We start from the raw sequence: 20,369 nt of genomic DNA, 5'->3' as shown, positions 1-20,369 counted from the left end.
TACTCTAGATAGTCACCACCACACACACAGACACAGCTGTTTCCTTTGAAGATGTTTATATGATTTTGCAGTGGTGTAAAGTACTTAAGTAAAAATGCTTTAAAGTACTACTTAAGTAGTTTTTTGGGGTATCTGTACTTTACTTTCCGATTTATATTTTCTTCAGTACATTCCTAAAGAAAATCATGTACTTTTTACTCCATACATTTTCCCTGACAACCACAAGTACTCGGTAAATTTTGAATGGCTAGCAGGACAGGAAAATTGTCAAATTCATGCACTTATCAAGAGAACATCCCTGGTCATCCCTACTGCATCTGATCTGGTGGACTCACTAAACACAAATGCTTTGTTTGTAAATTATGTCTGTGTTGGTGTGTGCCCCTTGATATCTTAAAAAAATAATAATAAGAAGAAGAAAATGGTGCTGTCTGGTTTGCTTAATATAAGCACTTTGAAATTATTTATACTTTTACTTTTCATTTTATATTTGAGCAATTATACTTAAGTATCAAAATAAATGTATGTAAAACCAAATACTTTTAGACTTTTACTCAAGTAGTATTTTACTGGGTGACTTTTACTTGAGTAATTTCCTGTTAAGGTATCTTTACTTTTACTCAAGTATGACAATTGGGTACTTTTTCCACCACTGTGATTTTGGTGATCCGAATAACTTGGAATCTTAATGTTGTGGTTATTTCAATACATGCACAACACTCAGACATTCATGTTACTGTCGACAACAAAAAGTCCTCAGAAACATGCGTCTTCTCCCTTCTGACGACAATTACACTCTGACCTGAGTGGGCGGGTGCAGTAGCTAGATGCGCATTTCCAAGCACTCTGATTGGTTGGGCATGGCAGGGCTTTGATGGGTGAGGAAAGTGGGTGAGGAAACTGAAGGGACTGCGAGGGGAAGTTAGATAGAGAGGAAAGGAGCAGGACAGCCTTTTTTACACCAACTTTTCCCATTATGTAGGATACATCCAACTTATGCACCACACAAAACGCACTGCAATTTCCTCTGCAAAGCAATGACGCACTGGAAGGACTGTATGTAAGCAACAAAGAAGAGCTTATTGCTTGTGGTCTACTCTCTCTGTGTGTGGGTATTTATGTGTGGGTGTGTGTGTCTTCAAAGGATCTCTGTGGTCATCATTGTATCTGTGAGTCTGGGTGGGTTGGTGTTTGCTGTCATCCTGGTCATTGTCTACAGTTGTAAACGCAACAAACAGAAAGGTTCGTTTTTTTTAACACACACACACAGACTCCAGTGGAAGCTGCTGAGGGGAGGACGGCTAATAATAACGGCCAGAAAAGTCAGAATAGTCAATAGAATTGATCAAACACATGGTTTTGATATGTTTGATACCCTTCCATTCCAGACATTACACACAAACACACACACAGAGCAGACCACATCCAATGAGCTCCTCTGGTCTGCTTCAAGTCCTTCCAGTGTAACTCTCCATATGAGTGATGTGTGCTTTGTGTACCACTGGAGCTGCCTCCTCAACACACAGGATGAGCGCAGATGCAGGGTATAATGAAAAGGTCAGTGTGTGTGTGTGTGTGTGTGAGAGTGAGTGTATGTGTGTTTACGTAAGTGTGTGTCAAACAATTCGTTCCTCCCCTTCACGACATCCTCCTCTTTTTTCCTCTTCCTCTCCCTACTCCTCTTTCTCTCCCACTCCCTCTGTCGTCGTCCTCCCTATCCTCTCCCTCCCCCCCTTCATCCTAGTCTCTCCTCGTCCTCCTCCTCTCCAGGGTGGTCATGGTATTGTTGACTCTGAAGATATAAAGGAGCGCTGCCTTCAGCCAGACTCAGGTCCGGCGACCACCATCTACGCCTCTGACTCTCTTCACTACGCCAGTGTCAACTTCCAGAAGAACCCCGTCTGCCCCACCGAAGCCACCACCGCCATCGCTAAAGAGGACACTTCTTTTGCTGACTACGCCACTGTGAACTTTGGTCAAAGCCCCGCCTAATCTATAGTCAATCATCCAAACAGTGCTTCGGAGGCTGTACTTCACAGTCAACAAAACCTGAGACACATGAGTCACTGGCGACCATTCACAAAGGATATAGGCCTACACACACTGGCAACCAATCACAAGGGGCGTGTTTTAAACTCTGTGCCACTCGATGTCTTTCAAATAAGAGGACATTTTGTAAATAATTACAAAATAATTACAAAATGTCCTCTTATTTGAAAGACATAGAGTGATAGAAAAGGACACTATCCCCTCAAGGGTTACAACGTGCGTTTACACTTCTTTAAGTAGCTTTTCCTCACTGGAGAAAAGACAGAGACATTCTGTGCATCAGAGGGGTAAAGACTAGGGCACTATGCAGTCATGTAGGGAAGACCTACAGCTGCATCATCTGCTTCATGTCCTTACAGTCAGATGTGTTGCTGACTTCTCTTCCATGTCTTTTCACCCCTTTATGTTTGGGACACTTAATTAGCATTTTAAGTCAGTAAAGTCAGTAACTGTCTCATCTGGCTCCGGAGTTGCGCAGTGGTCTAAGACACTGGATCTCATTGCAAGAGTTGTCACTGCAGTACCAGGTTTGAATCCAGGCTGCATCACATCCGGCTATGACTGGGAGTCCCATAGGGCAGCGCGCAATTGGCCTAGCGCCATCCGTGTTTGGCCGTTATTGTAAATAAGAATTTGTTCTAAACTAATTTGCCTAGTTAAATAAAGGTTCAATTTAAAACATATATACACTGCTCAAAAAAATAAAGGGAACACTAAAATAACACATCCTAGATCTGAATGAATGAAATATTCTTATTAAATACTTTTTTCTTTACATAGTTGAATGTGCTGACAACAAAATCACACACAAATTATCAATGGAAATCAAATTTATCAACCCATGGAGGTCTGGATTTGGAGTCACACTCTAAATTAAAGTGGAAAACCACACTACAGGCTGATTCAACTTTGATGTAATGTCCTTAAAACAAGTCAAAATGAGGCTCAGTAGTGTGTGTGGCCTCCACGTGCCTGTATGACCTCCCTACAATGCCTGGGCATGCTCCTGATGAGGTGGCGGATGGTCTCCTGAGGGATCTCCTGAGGGATCTCCTCCCAGACCTGGATTAAAGCATCCGCCAACTCCTGGACAGTCTGTGGTGCAACGTGGCGTTGGTGGATGGAGCGAGACATGATGTCCCAGATGTGCTCAATTGGATTCAGGTCTGGGGAACGGGCGGGCCAGTCCATAGCATCAATGCCTTCCTCTTGCATGAACTGCTGACACACTCCAGCCACATGAGGTCTAGCATTGTCTTGCATTAGGAGGAACCCAGGGCCAACCGCACCAGCATGTGGTCTCACAAGGGGTCTGAGGATCTCATCTCGGTACCTAATGGCAGTCAGGCTACCTCTGGCGAGCACATGGAAGGCTGTGCGGCCCCCCAACGAAATGCCACCCCACACCATGACTGACCCACCACCAAACCGGTCATGCTGGAGGATGTTGCAGGCAGCAGAACGTTCTCCACGGCGTCTCCAGACTCTGTCGGGTCTGTCACATGTGCTCAGTGTGAACCTGCTTTCATCAGTGAAGAGCTCAGGGCGCCAGTGGCGAATTTGCCAATCTTGGTGTTCTCTGGCAAATGCCAAACGTCCTGCACGGTGTTGGGCTGTAAGCACAACCCCCACCTGTGGACGTCGGGCCCTCATACCACCCTCATGGAGTCTGTTTCTGACCGTTTGAGCAGACACATGCACATTTGTGGCCTGCTGGAGGTCATTTTGCAGGGCTTTGGCAGTGCTCGTCCTGCTCCTCCTTGCACAAAGGCGGAGGTAGCGGTCCTGCTGCTGGATTGTTGACCTCATACGGCCTCCTCCACGTCTCCTGATGTACTGGCCTGTCTCCTGGTAGCGCCTCCATGCTCTGGACACTACGCTGACAGACACAGCAAACCTTCTTGCCACAGCTCGCATTGATGTGCCATCCTGGATGAGCTGCACTACCTGAGCCACTTGTGTGGGTTGTAGACTCCGTCTCATGCTACCACTAGAGTGAAAGCACCGCCAGCATTCCAAAGTGATCAAAACATCAGCCAGGAAGCATAGGAACTGAGAAGTGGTCTGTGGTCACCACTGCAGAACCACTCCTTTATTGGGGGTGTCTTGCTAATTGCCTATAATTTCCACCTGTTGTCTATTCCATTTGCACAACAGCATGTGATATTTATTGTCATTCAGTGTTGCTTCCTAAGTGGACAGTTTGATTTCACAGAAGTGCGATTGACTTGGAGTTACATTGTGTTGTTTAAGTGTTCCCTTTATTTTTTTGAGCAGTGTATATATAAAATAAAAAATAATGTGTGTCCTCCTTTTTCATTCTTGTTGACCCAATGTGCTCTAGTTCTGTTTGTACCCATAGAGTCATGCTGTTTCGAAACATCCACCTCTGGAACAGACAAAGGTACATCATGTACAGTATATGGACTTAGCATTCATACTCCTGTCCTGCCAAATGCCTATCTGGTAACAATATCTGACTAATATCTGGAACAACCACAAGAACATCCACACACACACACACAAACTGTAGCTACTGTGGTGGTTTCATAGTGTCTGTGACTTCCTCTATCTTCCTTGTTGTGTTCATCTGAGTCAGACACAGATAGACTGAACTCTACACATCTCCTCTCTTCTCTAATGTTGTTTGCACTCATAGAGTCTCTGCTCTAGTGTTGCTGTACTCATAGAGTCCGGATGTTTGAAAACATCCACCTCTGTAACAGAGAAAGATACATATATGGACATAGCATTCATAGTCCTTTGCTGTTGTATGTCTAATATCTGGTAACAATGACAAGAACATCCGGAAACAAACTATTCTGTACTGTTAGTAGCCTAAGAGGAGCTATGGTTACTTAATAAATATGCCCATTTTTCATCATTCAAATTAGAGACATTTGTTAGAAAATGTTCCACTATTCCTCTTTTAGACACCAACTGGATGTCAAAATGTACTTTCTATAACCTACAGTATCTAGAATATCTCAAAACTAACTGAAAACAAGAGGAAAACAATTCAGGGTAATTTATAACTGTAATCTGATCGTCCCTATGCCCTCACTCCTATGAGGTAGCCATCCTTTTAATCTGATGAGATTGTGTTATGTAACACCTACACTGCCCTACAAAGCAAAAGAGCAGTAACTGCTCATAAAGTGAAACCGAGAAAAATTACTTCAAAGTTATTTTATTGTCCAGACAAATGAATTGTAGGCAGATCATGGGAGATATGGTTATCTCTTGTCTTACTATGAGGTAATTTTTTATTCATATTGGCCCTGACCTCTGACATGACCTTTGTCCCTGGACGGCAGTTACTGCCTTCTTGCTTGGTACACCCACTGGAATACATTTCCATGACGATTGTTTTTGACACAAACTGGTGTTAATATGTTTATTTGTATGCGGCTGTCAGTGTCATATAGTTTGACACTTGTATCAGCGAAGAACAATAACTAATACCAAGGTCAACCGTAGACACTGCAGCACAAAGCTCAGTGACATCATGGTAAAAGGCAGTAACTGACGTGTGATAACTTAACACCTTAAAAATGACCCCCCCATTTTCTCCATACCACAACACAATGGAGGCGGGATATTTGTCCAAATGATAAAGCATGTATTTAATGTATGAAAAAAAGTAAATCATTTTTTGGGGGACCAAATGCTGTTCCTGCTCTTTTGCTTGGCAGGGCAGTACAGGTTGTTGCAGTTGCACGCCTTGAAGCTCCTCCCCTAACGGAACCAGCTACCACCAGCCAATCACATCAACACTACTGAAAATCTTAGTAGGCTAGCTACGCATTTAAAAGACAACATAAGGACAGACTACTACATAGCCACAAATCCAGAGGCTACGCACTTAGCTATGGACGTTTGGTTGATAAGCGCTCTGCCCTTCATCATTCCACTTGTTTGATATTGGAAAGGAGAACACGAGCGAGTCCTTTCTATTGATATATAATCTATAATTGGTTTGCGTCTTGGAGGTTATTTTAGACTACAGTACATAATTTCCAAAGCCAGTCCTCGCATAGTGCAAAAATGCTACTTCCACTTACATTCATTCTGTTTTTCAATTTAAGTTGGGGTCTTCCAATTGGTATGGTTTTTTTTTTCATTGCTTACTTTTTTCATTCCCATTGCCATGTACAATTTGTTCATTTTACGCACAAAATTCTACACCATTGTGTTATGAATCTTAGGCTACTAATAACAAACAAAATTAGATTTGTTGATGTGTTTTGTTGCAGACACGGTCATTCTGTTCCAGCGGTCGGGAGTGGTCGGCGAGATGGAGACCGTCGAGCAGGTCTTGGTCAACGGAGCACCTCCCTCCAGCAGCGGGAAAAACGTCAGTGGCATTCTCCGTGCTGTATTGATGGGCAACTACGAGTCTTTTCACCAGGCGTTCGAGATCGAAGAAAATGTCACCAACACCATGACAAGTAGGCCTAATGCATGCCTGAACCTACTGCAACACACTAATAAGTACACAAACACACAGTTGTCACCGTAAAATGTGTTCTATATTGGATATTCGGTGGATATTCTTGATTTAAAAAAATATCAACAAATATCAACAAACAAAAGAGGAATAGTCACATGCAAACAAGCATACATACAAACTATTTACATTGCCAGGAATCTTAAACAAACCATATTCATTAATAATACCACAAGTTTGAATTGCCTTTTTGTTTTTAATTTTAGTTCAAGTTAATTTATAAAGTGAAAAAAGTTAGGTTTTGAATTAGACCATTTGCATTTGTGAATATGAAATTTACCTAGTATTATTAGTAGTTATATTCAATATACTACATCTGTATCTATGTCAGAATTTCTGAAATAAATCATTATATCAAAACCATTAAATACTACAACCGGTCCCTTTTTTTCTTAACAAAATTCTATACGTCAATTCCAAATATTTGACTATAAATACAGGCAAAAAACAAATGCAAAATGGTCTCCTTCTACATTCCTCAGAAATTGCATTTATAGTCAATATTCATCTTGAATCTTTCCAAAACATGTTTCACAGGATAAATACTATGTAACATTTTAAATGAAACATCCTTTACCTTGTTACAATATTTGTTAGCAATTTCCCCATTGTATATCACCATAGATATCTGACCGAGGGAATTGTAGTATCACAAACAATATTCCTAATCTGTTTATTACTACATTTATCTTTGATGTTAATATTGCCAATGAATATATTTTCATGTAAATCTGTTACTTACATCAACCTCAGAGGAATTTAAAAGAGATACAACCCCCAATTTTACAGAGCTAGTACAACCACTATATAAAGTTTGGACTGCTTTTTAAAAAAAGTCACCAAACCCCCCCCAAAACGTATTGCTTTGAACATAAACTGATGTTCTACAGTGTCAAAAGCTTGATAAAAATCAACAAACATAAGAAAACTATCATCAATGATGAGGTCATTATAGTCAATCATATCTAAGATCAACCTGATGTTATATTACTAATGTGTCGACCATGCATAAAACCACATTGTTCTTCATCAATTATATGATGCAAGCCTTGTTTCAACCTCTTAGCAAATACAAGGGCAAATAATTTCTCATTATTCAACAGGCTAATGGGTCTCCCGTTGTCTATATAAAGACTATCCTTATTAGTTTTGGGAATCAAAGTATTTACACCTTGCTTTAACGAAGCCGGTAACTCCCCTTTTTCTATTGATTCTTGGAACATAGCAAGAATGAAAGGAATCAATTTATCATTGAATGCTTTAAACAATTTTTTTAAAATAAAAAGCTGATTAAACCATAATTTCCAGGGGACCTATTGTCCTTAAGACTGTATTTGTATTAAAAGCCTTATCTCAATTTCAGATAACTCATCACAAAAATCCCTGAAATCATTATCATCTTAGCAATGTTTGGTATATTGTCTAAGAAAAGATCCATATTGGATGTTGCCAGTGCTGATGTATACAGATTCTGATAAAACTGGGCAACATGCTGAGTGATTTCTTTTGGATTTTCATTGGGAGTATTATTAATCATTAATTTACATATGGAAGTCTGTTCGCCTGCCCTTTTTTCTAAATTAAATAAATATTTTGTAACTTTCTCTCCCTATTCCATCCATTTTTGTCTTTATCTTACAAACGCTCCCCGGGCCTTCTCCTCGTAGATACAGTCTAACTGCATTTGCAATGATGATAGCTCCAGTAATTCCTGATTAGGTAGTTACGTTTTTTTAGTATAATCCATTATTCCCTTTAAGATGCCATTCTTTCTTTCTCTTGGCACGAGCAATTTCTTTCCCCATTGAAATAGCCAAATGCCTTAAATCAAATTTCATTAGCTCCCAGTAACTTCCAAATGTATTCATAACACAGGCACAATTCTAGTATTTATCAATAATTCCTGTTACTTCCTTCTTAAATACTTAATTCTCTAGTAAAGTCTTGTTCATTTCCCAGTAACTTTTACTGTTTTGTTGTTGACAAACCATGCATATTTATCTTTATTGAGATCCCTTTGTGGTCTGTTAAAATCGATGGTTCAATCGAGACTATCAACCTGTACAGCCATATCTTCAGATATCAGCCAGAAATCAATACAGGATTGTATAGATAAATCTTTGGTACTCCATGTAAACATAATCTTATCTGGGTTTCTTATGTCTCCAAATATCTGGGACACCTAACCTTAGACATATATATTCCTTATCTCACAAACAGAATTGCTATCCTTAGGAGGCCATCTATCTAGATTATCATGTAATACTGTATTAAAATCTCCACCCCAATGGAAATGTAGTATGTAAATAAAATAAATAAATACAAAATAAAATAGTTACTTGACTTGTTATTGGAAGCATAAGTATTTACAACAATGAATTGAATGTGGTTGACATCTACCAATAGTATAATCAATCTCCCTGTATTATCTGCCTTATGACTCAATATATGACCCTTAAAGTTGCCTTTTAAAATATACGCAGGTTGTTCTTCATTAAATAGTAATTTTCCTTTGCACTTTTCCATGTCCTATCCCTCGTTGTCCTGGAGATGAATCTCATGAACACTGGTCGTGGTGGCTGATTGTTTTCCCTATCTCTCAGCCTACCTAGGCGGTGCACTACATCCAGAGAACCTGCAACATGTCGCTCCTCCTCTGGGACTATTGCCCCTGCAAATGTCCTTCACTCTTGCTTTTGATGTTATCGTCAGATTTTTCTGCTATTCCATAAATTCGAAGATTACATCTCCGACGATACCGGTCATTCTCGGGAGTTTCTTCTGCTTTGCAACCTGCATTTTCAATGTTGCGTTCTGCTGCTTCCGAGTTTTTACTTCCTCAGCATTGAAATCAATCGCTTTCTTCAGGTTAACGATACTGATGGTGTTCTTTTTTACCAAATCCAAATCCATCTGCGCTCTCTTTGATTTTTAGCTGTGAGGCTGCGGACGATGTTCTCCTGTAGCTTGCTCATTGATGGTTCACTTCTCAGCTTCTTTGGAAGTTGCTCCTTGGTTGGGGTATTCGGGTATGAATCACATTCGCCCCCTATTTTTACACTGCAAGCATATGAGTGAGTTTCAACAATGCCTCTCTTTTCTCCCTGGCAGTTTCAACATCCATTATCTCAGCAACAGTTTGGTCATGTCCTGATTCCACGCTACTAGCTATGAAGACGTTAGCAGGCTAACTAAACTACACACGCTGAAACTTTTCGATGGCTAGCTTGTTCGTTGGAAATCGTAAAATATAATTCAATGGTTTGATCAATTACAAAATATTCTGAAATTCTCGCGTCAATATTGAATCAACTAACTATGACAATTATATATTCTGAATCGAGGGAGGATGGACAAATACACCGTTTTTTTGTTGTTGGGGTGTAAGAGCTATTGAAGATTGAAAGGAAGAAATATCTCAATTAAAAATAAATACATCAACAGTGGATTTTTGTCCATCCTCCCCCTCCCCTGAGAATATATAATTGTTATAGTCATGTAAGAGCGATTTGAAATCCTAAATCTATTTTTAAGTGTGGATTGTTCTCCATCCACCCCTGATTTAAGAAAATACCATCTTCATAGCCATGGTTCAATAGCTATTGACGAGGTTACTAAATATTCACTGAATATCCAGTATAAAACAAAATTTACCTCTGTACAGGTGCCTTGCTCAAGGGCACAATAGCAGTTACCTGAGATGGGGCAGGACAAATCTACCTCCTTGACTGACAAGGAATACAATCAGATATATATTCTGTATAAAGGATACATTCATCCTTAACCATTCCTTTCCCTTTTTCCTTCAATGACCAGAAAAACCTACTTACCAGTACCTGCGTGTGCGTGAATGCAAACTGAATGGATTTCGAGTGGTGCATTCGACCGACCAGCTCCTTGTCAATGAGAATGACTTCCTGACTTTGGACCAATCCACAGACACCTGGACAGCTGAGGTACCACAGGCCCTCTCACTCAAACAGCTTTGGGACTGGGACACTGAGTTCACGAGGAGGGAGAAGATGCAACTCCATGAGATCTGTACCGAACTGATGAAGGAGCTCAGACAATCCGAGCCCACCACCAATAGAGGTAAGTGTACGGGAGGAGGCCTACTTGGTGCCACTGCTTTAGTGTACACTGAAAGAGCATTGTATAGATTAGAAGGCAAGTGTGTATGCATGCGTGCATCTGTTTTATGTACAGCGTGTGTGTATGTCAAGCTTGTGTTGGGTTTAATAAAAGGTGTAACAACACTGTCAGACTACACGCCACAAGATCAACAGAATGTTCCCATTCTTTGGTCACTTGTTTTAACTAGTTATGAAGTACAGTAGGTCATGCAGGTGAATCCAGTGAATTCCTGTTGTATGTTTCAACAGGAACGTCCCTGCTGACTGTCCTGGCTCCACTGTTTGCATGCCTGACCTTTGTTGTCATGGTTATTGCAAGCTTCCTCATCTCTAAACAACAAGGTGAGTGACATTATAAAGCATATTTTGTATGCACCAGTACTGTATGTCGAATACATTTTCCCCCTCTTGGATATTAAACTTCATCCTGTTCTAAACTCAGCAAAAAAAAGAAACGTCCCTTTTTCAGGACCCTGTCTTTTAAAGATAATTAGTAAACATCCAAATAACTTCACAGATCTTCATTGTAAACGGTTTAAACACTGTTTCCCATGCTTGTTCAATGAACCATAAACAATTAATGAACATGCACCTGTGGAACGGTCGTTAAGACACTAACAGCTTACAGACGGTAGGCAAGTAAGGTCACAGTTATGAAAACTTAGGACACTATAGAGGCCTTTCTACTTACTCTGAAAAACACCAAAAGAAAGATGCCCATCTGCGTGAATATGCTTTAGGCATGCTGCAAAGAGGCATGAGGACTGCAGATGTGACCAGGGCAATAAATTGCAATGTCTGTACTGTGAGACGCCTAAGACAGCGCTATAGGGAGACAGAACGGACAGCTGATCGTCCTCGCAGTGGCAGACCATGTGTAACAACACCTGCACAGGATCGGTACATCCGAACATCACACCTGCGGGACAGGTACAGGATCAACAACTGCCCGAGTTACACCAGGAATGCACAATCTCTCCATCAGTGCTCAGACTGTCTGCAATAGGCTGAGAGGGGCTGGACTGAGGGCTTGTAGGCCTGTTGTAAGGCAGATCCTCACCAGACATCACCGGCAACAATGTTGCCTATGGGCACAAACCTACCATAGCTGGACCAGACAGGACTAGCAAAAAGTGCTCCTCACTGACGAGTCACAGTTTTGTCTCACCAGGGGTGATTGTCGGATTCGCGTTTATCGTCGAAGGAATGAGCGTTACACCGAGGCCTGTACTCTGGAGCGGGATCGATTTGGTGGAGGGGTCCGTCTTGGTCTGGGGCGGTGTGTCACAGCGTCAGCGGACTGAGCTTGTTGTCATTGCAGGCAATCTCAACGCTGTGCGTTACAGGGAAGACATCCTCCTCCCTCATGTGGTACCCTTCCTGCAGGCTTACCCTGACAGGACCCTCCAGCATGACAATCCCACCAGCCATACTGCTCGTTCTGTGCATGATTTCCTGCAAGACAGGAATGTCAGTGTTCTGCCATGGCCAGCAAAGAGCCCGGATCTCAATCCCATTGAGCACGTCTGGGACCTGTTGGATTGACGGGTGAGGGCTAGGGCCATTCCCCCCAGAAATGTTAGGGAACTTGCAGGTGCCTTGGTGTAAGAACAAGAACTGGCAAATCTGGTGCAGTTCATGAGGAGGAGATGCACGGCAGTACTTAATGCAGCTGGTGGCCACACCAGATACTGACTGTTACTTTTGATTTGGACCCTCTCCCTTTTTTCAGGGACACGTTATTCCATTTATGTTAGTCACATGTCTGTGGAACTTGTTCAGTTTATGTCTCAGTAAATATTTCTATGGCCATATGTTAAGTTTGCTGAAAATAAACGCAGTTGACAGTGAGGGGACGTTTCTTTTTTTGCTGAGTTTATGTCATACTGGTTGTTCTCTTGCTGCCCAGTCTGGGATATTTACTGAATGGCTTTCATGATCTCTATTTAAATGACACATTTAAATCAGTGTGTCAGCTATGTAGAACGTTTACTGCATGCAATGACATCTTTAGAAGCTCTATATACAATTCTATATTTTCCTTTTGCGTCTTGATTCCTAACGTTATTGTGTAATTCTGAACGTTATATTCCCAATGACCATATGTAGCTAGTCTACAACCGAGCCAACAGAATGTTTTGTTTCTCTTTCTTCAGATCCCAGAGTTTCCAGACACCCCGGAGGTAAAATATTTTTACTTCCATCTCATTGTCCCCCATCGGTTTCTTGGTTAACAGGAGTATAGAACATTCAATATTAACAGATGGTTCAGTATGTTGACTGGGAACTGCTGTCTCCTAAACCACACCTTGTAAACAGGACTGGGCACATTGTCCTTATCTTCTGATGCTACTGGCTTTCTGTGTGCTTCTGTCAGTGGTGTGTATGTTTGTCTTTCACAGGTAGTTCCCTTTTTGTCAAATGTGTGACTCCTAGGGCCGAGGGTAGTATTCAGGATCACAGGGTTTGGTGTCAATGCTTATGTTGACTGTGATTTATATAGATTCCATGCTTCCTGGACATTCCTACATTTAGAAAGCTGCTGTTCAAACATGTTGAACAACATTGTGAACAGTTGTTTTGGTAAATACTGATTGTGTCCCAGTTGTAGGTCTGTCACTTGTGCCTTTAACACGAGTGATGTATATTTGCATGTACTCTATGTACATTGCACAACAGACTTAGTCTGATTGACACGAAACTCGAAGTCCTCCTGACTTCCAAGATGGCGTAGCAGTCAGATGTCTTTGTCTCGTCCCATGTGTATATATATTTTTCTTCATGTTCTTTTTAATATTTTTCCTAAACCTCAACTTCAAAATACTCTCGTGAGGCACCCAATGTGGTGTGGATCTGTTTTTTTTTCCTAAAGTATTTCTATTTACTCCCAAACTGGAATACCTCAACTGAAGCTAGCTAGCTAACTAGCTACCAGCTATCAGTCAGCTAACCACTGCTAGCGGTCATCAGCTAACCTTTAGCTGGAAAGCTCTCGCCAGTTCGTACAACGCGTTTCAAACCAGAGCATGTCGGACCTATTTTTCTCTCCATATCCCTGAATTCCTCCCACAAACTCTGAACCTTTTCATCTGGATCATCACAGCTAGCTAACCGCAACCCGGTTTTACTACTCCTGGCTAATGTTTCCGTCCTGGAGCTAGCACCAACTAGCCTGGGGCTAGCCCATGCTAGACCTATCTCCCGGCTCACTCCTGGGCTACAATATCCGGACTCCTTCTACTACCGGTACGGGGCACGGAACCCCGCCTATCCTCAACGATTGGAATACCGACATAATCTGCCCAAGGATTCCAACTGGCTCCTCAGGCGCGATGTCCGCTGAAGGACCATTCTGCTAGGCCTGCTAGCTACCTAGAGCTACTTGGAACCCCCGGTCTGCTAACTGCTTGCTTGCTAACCTGGTCTGCTAACTGATAGCTTGTTTAGCCCCGGCCTACTAACTGTTAGCGTGTTAGCATCGGCCTGCTAACTGTCTGAGTCGCCGTGTCCCCAGTCAGCCCAACCACTCATTGGCCCCATATGTTCACTTGGCTACGCATGCCTTTCTCTAATATCAATATGCCTCGTTCATTACTGTCCTGGTTAGTGATTACTGTCTTATTTCACTGTAGAGCCTCTAGCCCTGCTCAATATGCCTTAACCAACCATGTTGTTCCACCTCCTACATATGCGATGACATCACCTGGTTTAACCTGTAGTGACGCCCAGCCCGTGAACGGGACCGTTATCATCATCTGGCACTAATTAGCATAACGCTATGAAAATCTTCCTATTCATGAAAATCACAAGTGAAATATATTGGAACACAGCTTAGCCTTTTGTTAATCACCCTGTCATCTCAGATTTTCAAAATATGCTTTACAGCCAACGCTAGACAAGCATTTGTGTAAGTTTATCATAGCCTAGCATAGCATTATGCCTTGCTAGCAGCAGGCAAACTTGTCACGGAAATCAGAAAAGCAAATCAAATTAAATCGTTTACCTTTGATGAACTTCGGATGTTTTCACTCACAAGATTCCCAGGTAGACAGCCAAAGTTCATTTTTTCCCAAAATATTATTTTTGAAGGCGAAATAGCGCCGTTTGTTCTTCACGTTTGGCTGAGAAATTGCCTGGAAATTGCGGTCACCACAACGCCAAAAAATATTCCATATTAGCTCCATAATATCGACAGAAACATGGCAAACGTTGTTTAGAATCCATCCTCAAGGTGTTTTTCTCATATCTATTTGATAATATATCCGTCAGGACAATTCCTTTTTCTCTAGGACCGATTGGAGTAATGGCTACCTCTGCACTTTACGCGAGAATCAATCTCGGAGCCACCATGTGACCACTTACGCAATGTGCCCCCATATACGGCTATTCTTCAACAGAAATGCGTAAAACTATGTCACAATGCTGTAGTCACCTTGGGGAATACGCAGAAAGCGTAAGCTCGTTGATGGTAAATTCACAGCCATATAGGGAGTCATTGGAACGCAGCGCTTTCAAAACCTGGGGCAATTCCGGATTGGATTTTTCTCAGGCTTTCGCCTGCAACATCAGTTCTGTTATACTCAAAGACAATATCTTTACAGTTTTGGAAACGTTAGAGTGTTTTCTATCCAAAGCTGTCAATTATATGCATATTCTAGCATCTTTTCCTGACAAAATATCCCGTTTAAAACGGGAACTTTTTTTCCTCCAAAAATGAAAATACTGCCCCCTAACACCAAGAGGTTATTAAACGTCTCTCGAGACCATATCTCTCTCATCATTACTTAATGCCTAGGTTTACCTCCAATGTACTCACATCCTACCTCACCTTTGTCTGTACACTATGCCTTGAATCTATGCTATCGTGCCCAGAAACCTGCTCCTTTTACTCTGTTCCGAACGTGCTAGACAGCCAGTTCGAATAGCATTTAGCCGTAACCTTATCCTACTTCTCCTCTGTTCCTCTGGTGATGTAGAGGTTAATCCAGGTCCTGCAGTGCCTAGCTCCACTCCCACTCCCCAGCTGCTCTCATTTGTTGACTTCTGTAACCGTAAAAGCCTTGGTTTCATGCATGTTAACATTAGAAGCCTACTCCCTAAGTTTGTTTTACTCACTGCTTTAGCACACTCTGCCAACCCGGATGTCTTAGCCGTGTCTGAATCCTGGCTTAGGAAAACCACCAAAAACCCTGAAATCTCCATTGCGAACTATAACATTTTCCGCCACGATAGAACTGCCAAAGGGTGCTGTGTTGCAATCTACTGCAAAGATAGCCTGCAGAGTTCTGTATTACTATCCAAGTCTGTACCCAAACAATTCAAGCTTCTACTTCTAAAAATTCACCTTTCCAAAAAACAAGTCTCTCACTGTTGCTGCTTGCTATAGACCCCCCTGTGCCCCGAGCTGTGCCCTCGATACTCTTTGTGAATTGATTGCCCCACATCTATCTTCTGAGCTCGTGCTACTAGGTGACCTAAACTGGGACATGCTTAACTCAACAATCCAAGCTTGATGCCTTCAATCTCACACAAATTATCAATGATCCTACCAGGTACACCTCCAAATCCGTAAACACGGGCACCCTCATAGATGTCATCCTAACTAACTCGCACTCCAAATACACCTCTGCTGTTTTCAATCAAGATCTCAGCGATCACTGCCTCATTGCCTGCATCGGTAATGGGTCTGCGGTCAAACGTCCATTCCTCATCACTGTCAAACACTCCCTAAAACACTTCAGCAAGCAGGCCTTTCTATTGAACCTGGCCTGGATATCCTGAAATGACATTGACCTCATCCTGTCAGTAGATGATGCCTGGCTATTCTTTAAAAGTGCATTCCTCACCATCTTAAATAAGCATGCCCCGTTCAAAAAAATGTAGAACTGGGAATAGATATAGTCCTTGGTTCACTCCAGACCTGTCTGCCCTTGACCAGCACAAAAACATTCTGTGAAGTTCTGCATTAGCGTCGAATAGCCCCCGTGATATGCAACTTTTCAGGGAAGTTAGGAACAAATATACACAGGCAGTTAGGAAAGTTAAGGCTAGTTTTTTCATTCAGAAATTTGCATCCTGTAGTACTAACTCAAAAAAGTTCTGGGATACTGTAAAGTCCATGGAGAATAAGAGCACCTCCTCCCAGCTGCCTACTGCTCTGAGGCTAGGAAACACTGTTACCACCGATAAATCCACTATAATTGAGAATTTCAATAAGTATTTGCTTTCCACCTGGCTACCCCTACCCCGGTCAACTGCCCCGCACCCTCCACAGCAATCCTCCAAAGCCCCCACCATTTCTCCTTCACCCAAATCCAGATAACTGATATTCTGAAAGAGCTGCAAAATCTGGACCCTCTCTTTCTAAAATTATCTGCCGAAATGGTTGCAACCCCTGTTACTAGCCTGTTCAATCTCTCTTTTGTATCGTCTGAGATTCCCAAAGATTGGAAAGCAGCTGCAGTCATCCCCCTCTTCAAAGGGGGGGACACTCTTGACCCAAACTGCTACAGACCTATATCTATCCTACCCTGTCTTTTTAAGGTCTTTGAAAGCCAAGTTAACAAACAGATTACCGACCATTTCGAATCCCACCGTACCTTCTCCGCTATGCTATCTGTTTTCAGAGCTGGTCATGGGTGCACCTCAGCCACGCTCAAGGTTCTAAACGACATCATAACCGCCATCGATAAGAGACATTACTGTGCAGCCGTATTCATCGACCTGGCCAAGGCTTTCGACTCTGTCAATCACCACATTCTTATTGGCAGACGCGAAAGCCTTGGTTTCTCAAGTGATTGCCTCGCCTGGTTTACCGACTACTTCTCAGACAGAGATCAGTGTGTCAAATCGGAGAGCCTGTTGTCCAGATCTCTGGCAGTCTCTATGGGGGTGCCACAGGGTTCAACCCTTGGGCCGACTCTCTTCTCTGTATACATCAATGATGTTGCTCTTGCTACTGGTGATTATCTGATACACCTCTACAAAGACGACAACATTCTGTATACTTCTGGCCCCTCTTTGGACACTGTGTTAACGAACCTCCAGACAAGCTTCAATGCCATACAACTCTCCTTTCGTGGCCTCCAACTGCTCTTTAATGCAAGTAAAACTAAATTCATGCAATTCAACCGATCACTGCTCGCCCGTCCAGCATCACTATTCTGGACGGCTCTGACTTAGAATACGTGGACAACTACAAATACCTAGGTGTCTGGTTAAACTGTAAACTCTCCTTCCAGACTCACATTAAGGATCTCCAATTCAAAATTAAATCTAAAATCGGCTTCCTATATTGCAACAAAGCATCCTTCACTCATGCTGCCAAACATACCCTCGTAAAACTGACCATCCTACCGATCCTCGACTTCAGTGATGCCATCTATAAAATAGCCTCCAACACTCTGCTCAACGAACTGGATGCAGTCTATCACAGTGCCACCCGTTTTGTCACCAAAGCCCCATACAATACCCACTATTGCGACCTGTATGCTCTCGTTGGTTGGCCCTCGCTTCATATTCGTACCCAAACCCACTGGCTCCAGGTCATTTATAAGTCTTTGCTAAGTAAAGCCCCACCTTATCTCAGCTCACTGGTCACCATAGCAGCACCCACTCGTAGCACGCGCTCCAGCAGGTATATCTCACTGGTCACCCCCAAAGCCAATTCCTCCTTTGGTCGTCTTTCCTTCCAGTTCTCTGCTGCCAATGACTGGAACGAACTGCAAAAATCTCTGAAGCTGGAGACTCATATCTCCCTCACTAACTTTAAGCGCCAGCTGTCAGAGCAGCTCACAGATCACTGCACCTGTACATACCCCATCTGTAAGCCCATCTATCGACCTACCTCATCCCCATACTGTATTTATTTATCTTGCTCCTTTGCACCCCAGTATCTCTACTTGCACATTCATCTTCTGCACATCTACCATTCCAGTGTTTAATTGCTATATTGTAATTACTTTGCCACTATGGCCTATTTATTGCCTTAACTCACCTCATTTGCACTCACTGTATATAGACTTTTTGTTTTCGTTTGTTCTACTGTATTATTGGCCATGTTTTGTTGTATGTGTCGAATTGCTATGCTTTATTTTGGCCAGATCGCAGTTGCAAATGAGAACGTGTTCTCAACTAGCCTACCCGTGTCACGTTCTGACCTTAGTTCCTTTGTTTTGTCTTTTGTTTTTACGGTGTTTGGCGTAGTGTCTGCTGAGGTAAACATCAGGAGTTAGCTGTGTGTGTATGTTTCAGGTGTGTTTTACATCTTCCTAAATTGTGTTTTCTTTTTCCTCCCTGCAGGTGTACTTGGCTCCATTGTCCACTACTATCAGAATGTCACAGAAACACAATCAGGAAAAGACTACCAAGGCCCTCTAAAACTCAACCCACCTCCGCTCATCCACCTCTGATGACTGCTCTGTGAAGGGAGTAGTACACAGCGTTGTACGAGATCTTCAGTTTCTTGGCAATTTCTCACATGGAATAGCCTTCATTTCTCAGAACAAGAATAAAGTGTTTCTGGCCATTTTGAGCCTGTAATCGAATTTAAAATGCTGATGCTCCAGATACTCAGCCAGACTAAAGAAGGCCAGTTCTATTGCATCTTTAATAAGCACAACAGTTTTCAGCTGTGCTAACATAATTGCAAAAGGGTTTTCTAATGATAAATTAGCCTTTTAAAATGATGAATTTTGATTAGCTAACACAACGTGCCATTGGAACACAGGAGTAATGGTTGCTGATAATGGTCCTCTGTGTGCCTATGTAGATATTCCATTAAAAAACAATAGTCATTTACAACATTAAGAATGTCTACACTGCATTTCTGATCAATTTGATGTTATTTTAAGGGACAAAAGAAAAAGCAAATTTATCAAAAACAAGGATATTTCTTAAGTGGCCCCAAACTTTTGTACCCTTGTCCGTCCAACTCTCTGGTCCCCCTTTCTCCCTGGGCCTTCTTCCAACAGGCCCCATACCTATAGACCCAGGAGGATTGTAGCCTACCAAATATTTATAATATGAAAGGAACTGTGACATTCCAATTTGTATAACTTACTGTTGTGTGTGTGAATTGAACTCCTGAAGTAGTTCCTAGTTAACCACAAGAAAATAATATGAAGACAGTTTTATGCACTTTATGATTGTGTATTTCCTCACCTTTGTATTTCCTCACTTATCTACCAGTGCCTATGCCTTTCAGGCTTTGCTTTTCAGCCTATGTCAAAACAGACAGAGTAACACGCATGAACACACACAGACACACTGTGTTCACGCTCGATAGCTCAAAACTACTGTAACTGGGTCTCCCGGGTAGGGAAATCCTTGTCTCATAGCTCACCAGCGTCTCCAGTGGCGGGCCGGGCGCAGTGCACGCTAGCCAGGTGAAACGATGTGAAAAGTTTTCACTTTGGTCCATCTGTTTTGAATAAATGTTATTTTGATCCAGTTACACATTCTGGGTGGAATACGGTAAAATAAATGTGTACAGTGAGGAAATGTGTTCACTTTGTGCACTTTTGTGTATATAAAGCTACTGTATTATGATTTGAGGGGACAGAATTGTACATTGAACCGGATATGTATGAATGATTTTTATCACTTGTTAATCACTTTACTTTGTATGTTTGTCACTTTATTAAAGCTATTTAAATGCAACTTTTGTATTGGAGTAT

At 42.0% G+C, this 20,369-nt stretch overlaps 1 protein-coding gene across 2 annotated transcripts; it reads left to right on the top strand.

Annotated features, from left to right (window-relative positions):
* Window positions 1-5,855: 5,855 nt before the first annotated feature.
* Window positions 5,856-20,352, top strand: LOC115114322 (uncharacterized). 2 transcript variants are annotated; one of them, XM_029642460.2, is made up of 6 exons: window positions 5,856-6,154; window positions 6,306-6,500; window positions 10,499-10,651; window positions 10,942-11,034; window positions 12,849-12,875; window positions 18,994-20,352. In XM_029642460.2, exons 1-6 carry the CDS (start codon window positions 6,097-6,099, stop codon window positions 19,101-19,103), a joined length of 636 nt encoding a protein of 211 aa, XP_029498320.1. In that variant the 5' UTR covers window positions 5,856-6,096; the 3' UTR covers window positions 19,104-20,352. The 2 variants fall into 2 exon arrangements, with proteins under 2 accessions (XP_029498320.1, XP_029498319.1); XM_029642459.2 differs by having other exon boundaries at window positions 10,376-10,651.
* Window positions 20,353-20,369: the final 17 nt, after the last annotated feature.

Source organism: Oncorhynchus nerka, linkage group LG9b (genome assembly GCF_034236695.1).
Source record: "Oncorhynchus nerka isolate Pitt River linkage group LG9b, Oner_Uvic_2.0, whole genome shotgun sequence".
NCBI lineage: Eukaryota > Metazoa > Chordata > Actinopteri > Salmoniformes > Salmonidae > Oncorhynchus > Oncorhynchus nerka.
This window is presented reverse-complemented; position numbering and strand designations above follow the sequence as displayed.